We start from the raw sequence: 11,084 nt of genomic DNA on the forward strand, positions 1-11,084 counted from the left end.
AAAGGCCCGAGTTGTTTTTCCCAACCAAAACAAAAAAAACAAAAAAGATACCTATATTTAACTGCGTTTGCATCTTCTCTAACATGCCAAAGATTTAAACTGTCAGCAGGTTTGGCGAGTAAATTAAACGTATCTATGAGAATGCCCACAAGTTTACTTTACAAAGAAAGATTGAGGCATCTTTGAGCTGCACAAGCAAGTTGGAAAAATAGTGACAGGTGGTGAGTTAACCAACCCTGCAGCTGATTCATCAGCCGATCAGGGACATTACTGCTGGTGCCATTAATATGTTGACAGTCCCAACGCCTGTCTCAATGGAAGGACCAGGACCAGGACCGTAGCAAGAGTTGCCTTATCAGCCATAAGTTATGATGTTCAGCCCTCAAGGAAACCAAAGTAGCAGTAGCTAGCCATGCAGGAGTAAGGATTTGGTTGCTAGCCCTCAAGCATGTATGGATATTTGAGTCGTAATGCTTTTTCTGGGTAGATTTTTCCAGTTGTGACTCATAAGGTGTCACCCAGGATCTGGTGACATGCAACACAGGAGACAACAGTTCCTAACTGGTGAAGAGGTGTCCTCGGATTACTGGTGGCCGACAGAAATGTCACACAACATCACAAGGTAGACACTAACGATAGGCAGAATGTTCCTCTACAATTTCTGACGTATCCTGGTAGCACACTCTGTTCAGAAACATTTTGTGTCAGATGCAGTGAATAAAGAAGGCAAAATGCTGATATCACATATTAATTGTAATATTTTATTCATACTTATAAATATTATAATCATGTATACATATAAATGTAAAATGAGCTGTATAAACTAGGTCTAGTGACCATGGAATCTTGACACAAATGAGCTATGACAGTATGAACTGAGTCAATATGAAGCAAGGGATCATTTGAACTGAGCGAGGGACAGTATTAACAAGGAGAGGGAGAGTATGAACTGAGACAGAAACCTGAGCAGGAATCTGAAGACAGTATGATGAGCTATAAGAGAATGAGCTCGGTCAGCATGAAAAAACAGCATGACCCGTGACTGAAAGAACAGAGAGTAAGTAGTGACGACATAAGGGCTGTCAGAACAGGCACAACTCTCTCAAAGGCGTCCAACAAATCTCTCATCCTTGTCAATACAACAAGTTGGGGAAAGATTTCCTCTGTCAGAAAGTTCTATAATACATGTTCAACACAGGGTGTCATCACTTCGAGTCCACTGGCTATAACACTTTCAAATTCATATCCTGTGACTTCATAGACCACCTTGACTTCGATCAGATCCTGTGCCTTCATAGACCACCTTGACTTTGATCATATTCTGTGCCTTCATAGACCGTCTTGACTTTGATCATATCCTGTGCCTTCATAGACTTTGATCCTGAATGTTTTTGCGACGTTCTCTGACTCTAAGAAATGTCTTGATCATCCCAACAATGACTGCCCAGGTTTTTGTCCTATGTAACATCATCGTCAGTCTGAAAATATAGGAAAAGATATTTGAGAATTTTTTTTCCAAACATTGATGTTAGCAAACTTTACCATCCATAATTGGCCAACATCACTTTCACTATAAGAAAGCATGGTTTGCCTTGTAAAAACCATCCTTGATCATTCAAAATAAAGTAACGTCATCATTACTTCCTCCAGCTGAGTTAAGGAACAATCATATTTTTGAATTTGAGCGATTGCTCATAGGACGGATCAATGACGGAGGACATGTCACCTGAGAGCTGGGGTAAGTATAGCTGCGCTTACACCACGAAATATTGGTGGACCAATTGCACTTACACCACCACATTGCCGCGACAAATTGGTTCGGCAATCCATTGCCGATACAAATTGCCGAGCGAATTTGTCCCACCAAGCTTGATGGTCCAAATTCGCCCGGCTTGTTAAAAGTTCGGCTTTGTCGTGGTGTAAGCGCAAATGGATCGGCAATTAGCTAGTTAGATGGTTCGGCTCCAGGCGGCGCTTTCGAAATGGCGCTTTCTGCCAAGGCTTTCCGCGTTCTGCTTATTGTTTGCGCGCCATCTGTAGCCGGATTTTATAACTAGCTGCAGCGCTGGTGTAAGCGCTTGGTGGATTTTCGATGGTGCGGCATTGGTTCCCGAACCAAGATTGGTGGTCCATTTTCAGGTGGTGTAAGTGCGGCTTATGAAACAGAATCTAGCATTGGTGTTATATCAACATCGGTGATTCATAAAACACACACTGGCATCTCCTCTTAGGTTATGCAGAGAGCTTTCTTTGGTTTAGAAACATAATGCTGTCCTGAGAGTTGACACAGTGTTAAAACATGGCTGAAATGGACATGAACATGGTTGTGGCAGCATATGACTGTCCCAGCAACTGTTGGTCAACTGAAGTGGCATTGGCCAGGGTTACTGGCTGCAGGATCATCACAGTTCACGCCGTCGGCCATTACAAGAAGAGCTAAGAATTCCATGTAACATTAACACACTTTTCACATTCCCCTGGTGCCAACCTGTGAATCTACTCAGGTTTGCCTGATGGAGCCATTGTTAAGACCAATCACCTCCCTGTCACATTGGTGTCGGACAAATATTTGGCAAAAGAAATAACAACGGAGAAAGTATTTCCGTTCATTCATCCAAGAAAACGATGACATGCACATAGAAAGAAAGAAATTGTCAAAGCGTTCCAAATATTTCACACTTTTCACACAGTGTTAGCTATCACAGAGTTTGTAATGGAGATTCCTTCTCTCCGTTTGATCTCTATTATGAGAAATTGACACACCTAAAAAGGTTTTCAAGATCAGAACATGAAACAATATTGAAAGGCTTATCACGCTTGAATTTCCCTTCTGACAAGCTCTTTAACGGCGGGTCACATATCAACAAGGACTTCTCAATTACAGTTAAGAATGTATCATGTAGGACTAATACCTCTTCATCTAAACAAACCCTTAGAGTCCAGAAACGCTCAAAAAAAGCCATGATATCAGCGTCAGTATCAGACATGATCGCGCTTGGGTCATCGTCTGCAATGAATCATCCCTCCAGGGGGAGTAACCCTTAATCACTGCAGGATACAGAGGGAGCTCGGCCAGTTTCTCATAGTTTCCTTCACTATCCATCAAGGATTCAAAGTGTGTGAACATGTCAGGCAATTCGATGATCAGTTTCCTATTGCAGGTTTATTCACCATGTTTGGTTAAAGATGTCTCATTCATAAGATATCAGTCTAATGAATGGGGTCCAGAAGTTAATGGCAGTTGCTCAGTTGTGTACCAGAGTCGTTTGAGATTGGCAATATAGGCCGCCATTTTGTTTCACCTCCTCCATGATTCGTGGAGTAGACAGGTGCGTGAAGACACCAGAATCATTACGATTGATCAACCAGCGATCGATTGATCAGCCCCCCCCGGACGACCCCCACACTTCATTTTTCATCGTGTCTAACCACTTGTGAGAATTACACTGACATCCCACTGTCCTCACATCACTGAGCACAGACCAACCATGCTTTCAAATCAAACGTCACATTTTGATAAATGTGTTCATAATATTGGAGTTATTTGTTTTATTTAAATGAACCCTCACGACGGATTCGGGCTGATCTTCTGCTCGGGAAACTCCCAACTCAATAAATTTGATTGTAATTGATGACTGCTGTGATTCCTGGAGGAATATTACGCAGAAATTCATCCCCAATTTGGTAAAGTTTACAAATCAATTCGACTGACTCAGAAAATGGAATTTGGTCATTATCAGTCTGTTAGGTTCCAGGTCCCTCCAACCCCTGTCCCTGAGACAATAGTCAAAATGGCCAAGTCCTCAGAGAATTTGAAATGGACAGACCAGAAAGTTTCAAAGAATGCATTCCCTAATAAACAGCTTAGAGGGGCGAGGTCCAGACAGAGGTAAGTGACACTCCCAATTGAGACCTTTCTCTTACTGAACTGTTTACTTTCTGTCATTGTACTAATAGTAAGAAAACAATCAACAACATTCTGGTGAAACAAGCCTCTATCATAATATTGATGGTGGTTTCTGCTTGGCTCGCGTTGCTCGAGCCAGCAGCTGCTTGAGCCTGTAACATGGAGGGAAGCACCAACCTGGCCAGAGGTCAGTGCAATGTCAACTGGAATACCAAGGTCAGCAGCTTCTACAACCTGATGTGCAAGGGATCTTAGACACCAGGAGACAAAGTCCAGGGAAACAAGAATCAGGATAAAACTTTAGGAAATCGAACAACAGAATCGTTCAAGACCACTTAACTAACATTTTGTGGTTTGAGAACCACTCCAGTACACCAGTAGCAAAAACATGTCTGGAGGGAACCTTTGAAAAATGTTTTGATCACAATAAATCTCATTTCACTCACATAAAGGTGTCATTATCGTGAAGAAGGGGTTGATTCTCTTGATGATATGAGGCATGAGATTGAAGCAGACGTGCCCAGGGGAAGCACTTCCGCCTTGTTTAACAACAATAAATCAGGATTATTTTGAACTTAATTTTTAGCCCGACAAGTGGATTGCAAAGTGTTTTTCCTTCTGACTGATCAGTTTATATTAAAGAAATGAAATACCCAGTGGCCACTGTGTTCACCGATCAAACTTGATGTCAACCAGATTAGACAAAACAGAAGAATGAAGGACCTTGGGTCACATGACCTGCCAAGACTTGGCTTGGTCAGACACCTGAACACAACACAAGTCATCTTAAAGTAGGCACCTGATGGCCGATTCGTACTCGGCCATTGCCTGCGATAGTCATCTGATCCAGCTCTCGTTCAAATCAAGCCATCGCCCAATATCGCGCATGTTTGTTCTTCATGAATATCTAATCGTCTCATTGCAACTCCATGTTACACATTATTGGACTGATATCCTTGGGATTGCCTTTGTTTTTTCCATTACAGTGTGGGGGGGGGGATGCATGGTTCAGGGTCAATTCATTACGGTGTGTGTGGGGGGGGGATGCATGGTTCAGGGTCAATTCATTACGGTGTGAACGAACGTCAAAGAAGCAACTGGGGGTCGTAGCACCACACTGTAGAACCCAGAGGCATCAACGAGATAAGATAGCCTCTAATAGGGCGTATGAAAATTGAAAACCTCTGGGACATGAGTGAGCCATCTCGGCTTCTCACCATCGCATTGAGAGATCAACACATGCTTATCATCAGAGCTTCAAGGTGAAGTACGTTCCAAGAGGGGGAACTACAGGATCCAACCACCTAGGGTAGAGTCCCCCCCCCCTTGTCGGATCACCAACCCTGGGCTGGAAGGCCTCAAGCCAAGTTCAGGTATGCTGGTTGGTTTACCAGTGACGCCCTTCAGGTGCACAAAATGTGAACCTGAACCAGTAGAAATGGTATGACTGGTGTTTTTCTCTATTTCCTTGACCCTTCTGAAGGCTGCAGCCTGAGGCAGTGCCAAGATAAGATAGCACCTAGTTAGAGGTATAATGTTCGTCACCTACAGATGCTCAGCCAGACTTGACTTGGAGAGATTGTAAAAAACATGCTCAGATCGTGATAACAGGAGGTGCGTTAGGCAGCTAACATCGCCACATCCTGCTACTTGGCCAATTCACACCTGCAGAGTGAAGCGCTTCTTGAGGCATTGAAGGCCAACTAAGCAGTTCCATTTCAATTGGACTTTCAGAGCCTTTCAATGAGTCAATAAGAAGGGCTAGACCTTGCCAGGCACGGCTTGCCAGGAGGTTGCTTGATCAGATGTTACTTGGGTGAGTAGACTATCTGCGGCATCCCTCAGCTCTCACCATCTCCCACCACAGAGAGCCCGTAATCAACCCTTGCCTGAATCCAATTTCTCCATCGTATGGTACGTCAAGCAGAAACAACCATTAAAACACTAAAAATATCCCAGGAGCGAGCAGTGTGCTTTGATAGCGAGATGCAAGAGAGAAATTTGCATTTGTATCTGTATGCCTGATTGGGAAGACAGCACATTCTAGGAGAACGCTGTAAAGAGCTGTAAACATGTTATGATGTTTTTTCCTCACACAGCCAAAAATACTCTTCATAAGGAACTTTTGTTCTTATTTGATTATCCAACTCCCGGTTTGTTACTATTGACTTGAACAAGGAATAAGTAACAAGTAGGAGCATGTTCCCTGTCAGCTCAAGTCTGCATGGATATAAATGAGCTCGGGTGAGATGGGAGAGGTTTGAGCTTAGCTTAATTGCTACATGATAATACTGCTATAGCAGGCTCGTTTGTCATCACTTCACCAGGCCATTACTCACCACTAGCTGGCAAGCTGGACATGTGCTGCCCACTGGCAAACAACACTTGAACTAAAACTGCTGGCGAACCATGTTGAGATGGCCGACGTTAGTTTGTTAGTCAATTCAGAGGGTTCAATGGAGGGGAAACCAGTCAAAGGGAAGGAGGTGGGCCAGGTTGGCTCACAAGTCTTGCTATCTGACAGTACATCATCACCTAAGCTTCCAAGAATAATACGCACGATCTGAGCCCACGGCCTCGCTGATTGCTGGACAGTACCATTAAGTCACTACTAGCCCCCTCCCCCCACACACACCAAATATATTGTTACCAACACAAAGTTATGTATTCTGTCTGTGAACGCTATGTTTCTCTGAGCAAGTCTGGTCATATGTAACTGACGCTCATGGAGAATGGACGTACCAATCTATCTTATTGTCCAGTATCATAATCTCTTCCCAGTACACATGCACCAATACAAGTTCAGGAGTGGGCAAACCCCCTTTGTGACACCCAAGACACTGTTAGTACAACTCACTGGTGAAACTGACCATGGTCAGTCAACTTAATAGTGTAAGTCTTATATAATGTAATCATAAGTCAACAATAGACTCGGGCATTTGACACTTCCATGTAAGCTGGCCTATATTTGGCCACAAGCAGGAAAAGAAGCACAACAGACAAGGAATGGAGTTTATGATAAAGGTTACTCACTTCATTTCACAGATTTCTGACAGATCGCCTGGAGCTGGTCAGCCAACTTGATAGCAGTATCAATGCCTTCACACTGGTCCTGCCAGTGCTGGGGAATGTGCTCCATGCCGTAGAACGCACCAGCTATTGCTGCAGCCATCGTAGCGATGGTGTCAGTGTCGCCACCTAGGCTGATGGCGAAGATTATTGTCCTCTCAAATGGATTGTCTCGCTGGAATTAACAGCTACTTTTAGAGTGTGGAGCCTTGCAGGAGGTTAGATGACAACTGGTTACCAATGAGGCTGGAAGAGCTTAGATTTTTTCATTACAGAGGAAATGACTAAATAGGTTCACCCAAACTTTCAAATGTCCTTGACAGAGAGCTTACTCTCCCTCATCAGTGGTGGCTAATATGCCACTTAACCATGCTTTCTTCACCGCACAAGAATGACAGATGTCTTCTGATTGCCTAATATGGATGGGAGTCTTGCCTGATGAACATAGGGAAGGCAAACTCCTCTTCACTATACACATCGTTCATAACTAGTTTCAAAGAGATACAAGTTATAGTTACCTCAATAAAACAAGCTTGATTTGCTCTTAAAAATGATAAAATAGCAGCAGGGACTGATTTCAGGGCTGAAACATCGTTTCCTGGAATAGAAGACAAAAAAGACTTACAAACCTTGAGTTGCCAGGTATACCAGTCTCTTTTCAATATGCATTAACCTGTGCAATCGAACTTGAACTCAAAACTGACAATAGATACTTTTAATGAATAGGTTTTAAACATGAAACTTCACTGATAAAACCTTCAGCAGTGTAGTTTTTGTTGACAGCTTTGATAGAAACAAACCTAAGTTTTCCTCAACATCCACAGCAGACACATCCTTCTCCATATAATCCTTGACAACTGCCAACTTCTCAGTGAAAGGCTTTGACCTGAAAGGTAAAAAGCAAAGAATCAACATTTGTCGAGAAAAAACTGAGAGTGGCCTTGAGCCCTTGAACACTCCAGCCCAAGTTAAAATCATTAGATGATTGCTGGTGCAGTTAAAGAGAGTTAGCACAACCAACTCACAGGAATGCCTAGGAAAATAAACAGGAGACAACATGAGACGTTATGGAACTTACTCTTTCACCTTCTTCCTTTGCGGTGAACCATCTGACGCTGTAACACCACCATCTTCAATTCGGCTCATCAGAGAAATCAGTTTATCAATGAACTTGTGACGATTGAGGGTTTGACTGTTGTCTAGATGGAGGGCAAGATGAACAGCATAACACTGGAGGATGGCACCATTGATGGCATCCCGGTGACTGTGAGTGAGACGGGTGATATTCTCCGCTAAATCCTGTAAGAATAACAGGGTTCAGGTTTACCTGACGTCATATTGCACGAGATGAAACGAAAAAGTAAATGACATTCAAATTAACAAGGAACCCCTCCTGATCGTCTTCATAAGGTGACGTCATCTGAAAACACACTCTGATGTCATCTCACCTCTGCGCTACTTCCCGTCACTCCAACACTACAGATTTTGGTTACTCGAGTGGTTCGACCGGGATAGCACGGACGCATTACTGAGCTCAGGCGGATTCTCCACTGCCACATCCCAAATGAGAAGTCTTCATAAAGTCCTTGGTAAAACACCAAACACTTCTGAATGAAACTGAGCAATGTTAACCAGGGATAGTTTCAGCACATCAGTCCTTTCAGAACTCTAACACAAACCTGTAAATCGTCCTCGTCACCATCATAGTTGTAACCAAACAAAGCAGCCGGGGCTATCCTCATCGCACCACCATTCCCATAAGACCCCTGTCCACCAAACTGCCGTGAAGCTGCTTCGTAAACATCTTGATATGTTTGATCCCTCAATGCCGCAAATACGGTCAGCACATTTCCACCGTAACCCCGGAATGGTTCAGCAAAGTATTCCTCTTGGAACCTGTGAATCAATGAAGACATGAAGCTAGAACTCTCTTCCAGCCAAACTCCCTTTTCACAAAGGAAAGTCTAGTTCAGTATAGGAAATACTTGCACATTTGGGAACGAATACCAAGCCAAGAACATTTTCATGGGTATCAGAAACTCGGGATACAGCCGTTTTTCTTTGCTAGAAAGGAATCTCAACTTCTCCCTTTATAACAGGAGACTAAGACAGGCCATGATCCCCCCAAAGTCTTACCTAGCCGCCATATTCTCCGCACAGAATGATCGCTTCTCAACCAGGGAGGCTGCTACTGAGCGTGCCATCGCTGTGTCATCGGTGAACTTTCTCAATACAACACATGATTTACCTGGAATGAAAGGAACAAGGTCCAAGCTTACTGTACCCAGAAGGTTTGTGCCATCCTTGTCTGGGCTAGTCGGCTTGTGAGCCAGTAATGTCTGGTGATGAGCAGGCGGGTCAGGGTCAATACATAAGACAGAACCAAACACAGACCTTCTACATTTGGTGACCTTTGTGGGAGGTTACGTAGGCCTAGGAATCCCTTTCTCAGATATCTGTTACTTGGTGGCGATGGGGTCTGTTTCCATGTAATTTTTGGGGTCCAATAGGTGGGCCGATTACTAAGTTGGTTTTACCCATGGGCAGCCAACAGATTTTGTAGAGCAGTACATCACCCTATTTCATATATTGTACGTTACGGAATGGTTTAAAGTCTATGAATGGGGCAATAATCAAGACAGGCTAGACATCAGTCAACTGACATAGACTTCTTTTAGACACTGTCAGGTCAGCACTAAATATAGTTCCATAGTTTCAATCCGCCACAAGTATTTGATGGATTGCTCGTCCATTTCATATATATTCATTGAAAGAGAGCCCTCTCAAAATGAACTGGGTAAACTGCAATTGCGCTGACCCAGGATTACCTGGAGACATTCTTCCATTAACTAATCATCATCCATGACAAGTGTTGTAATTAGCAAGAAGGAAGGCATTGTGTGGACCAGAGTTTGAACAGTGACTTGGCTTGCTTGACAATGGATAACACTAGACCAGATTAACCAGATTAGACAATACAGAATGAAAAGGAGTAGGGGCCTAGGTCACATCAAGGAACCTTATGGTCACATGAATTAGCTCAGCCAGTTCAAACTGCTCTGGGCATTTGGAATGAGACAATGCATGGTTTGTATTCAGGCAGAGTTGTGTGTCTCATGTGAACTAAATCATCACATGAGAAGTGTTTGAAGTTGAAGCTCAAACAGCAGAGTATTCTTGGAAGTTGACACAACAGCCAAGCTGGATATCAACACTTGAACATTTCTATTCCCTTTCTTTTCTGATTATCACTTTCCTTTGGACTTTTCAGTTGTTTATAAACTACAATAAAGACACATGTCAGGTCAGGTGTCAGCTGCTCAATTGGGGTAAGTACATGTCCAGCTTCTTCTCTTCAGTGCAAGTGATATCAGGCCCACAAATGCATGCATGCATACCCTTCGTCGTTTTCACTGCATCCACTTTCTCAAAGAACCCAAAGAGTTTTTTGTGTTGTGGTATTGTCCAGGCGTCCTCGAAGACCGCCCCCAGGCAGTCCCCAACCACTGCACCAACCAGAGACCCCCGAAAACGAGAACGAAGGGGAGATGACGCAATTTCCCTGAAGTTCCGATGTCCACCAATTTTCTGGGGGAAGTTTAACGCCATGGCCGTCCTCGGTGCAACTGACGTCACGGCGTGGAATTCCGTTCGTCATCATACTCACGTGTTGTTGTTTACGTTTTGGACTTTTTTTCGATGCTTGGGCTTTTGAATTGGAACATTTTTACACCAATTTCCGTTTCTTTTACGGATGCTCCTGTAACTGAAAGTAGATCGTCCAATATCTAATGCTCATGATCAATTTTCATTGCAGCGCATGAGTGCACGCGGCCGGCGGGGACGAACCACGCTCATATATACCGGGGACGAACCAAGCTCATATATACCGGGGACGTTATGACCCGGGGACGATATGACCCGGGGACGATGTGGTGATTCTAGGTCTCGTTAGGGAGTTTTTCCCAAATGTACGCGATGATGACGTGCCCCATTAACAGGACGTAACATAAAATGCGTTTCCAAAGTGAATGCATGAGGACAACCCATTTGTGTCGTATATCACTGGAAACACCCGATTCCCCTGATTCTGCAGGATGTTAAATCG

General features: G+C 43.7%; 1 protein-coding gene across 1 annotated transcript; it reads right to left on the reverse strand.

Annotated features, from left to right (window-relative positions):
- Window positions 1-740: 740 nt before the first annotated feature.
- LOC135489121 (ADP-ribosylhydrolase ARH3-like) lies at window positions 741-10,591 on the reverse strand. Its single transcript, XM_064774306.1, has 8 exons — window positions 10,375-10,591; window positions 9,113-9,224; window positions 8,656-8,872; window positions 8,055-8,275; window positions 7,777-7,862; window positions 7,495-7,574; window positions 6,941-7,151; window positions 741-1,478 (listed from the first exon to the last, which is right to left on the reverse strand). The coding sequence occupies exons 1-7, from the start codon at window positions 10,583-10,585 to the stop codon at window positions 6,942-6,944; spliced, it is 1,137 nt and encodes a 378-aa protein (XP_064630376.1). The 5' UTR covers window positions 10,586-10,591; the 3' UTR covers window positions 741-1,478; window position 6,941.
- Window positions 10,592-11,084: the final 493 nt, after the last annotated feature.

Source organism: Lineus longissimus, chromosome 6 (assembly GCF_910592395.1).
Source record: "Lineus longissimus chromosome 6, tnLinLong1.2, whole genome shotgun sequence".
In the NCBI taxonomy this organism is placed as follows: Eukaryota; Metazoa; Nemertea; class Pilidiophora; order Heteronemertea; family Lineidae; genus Lineus; species Lineus longissimus.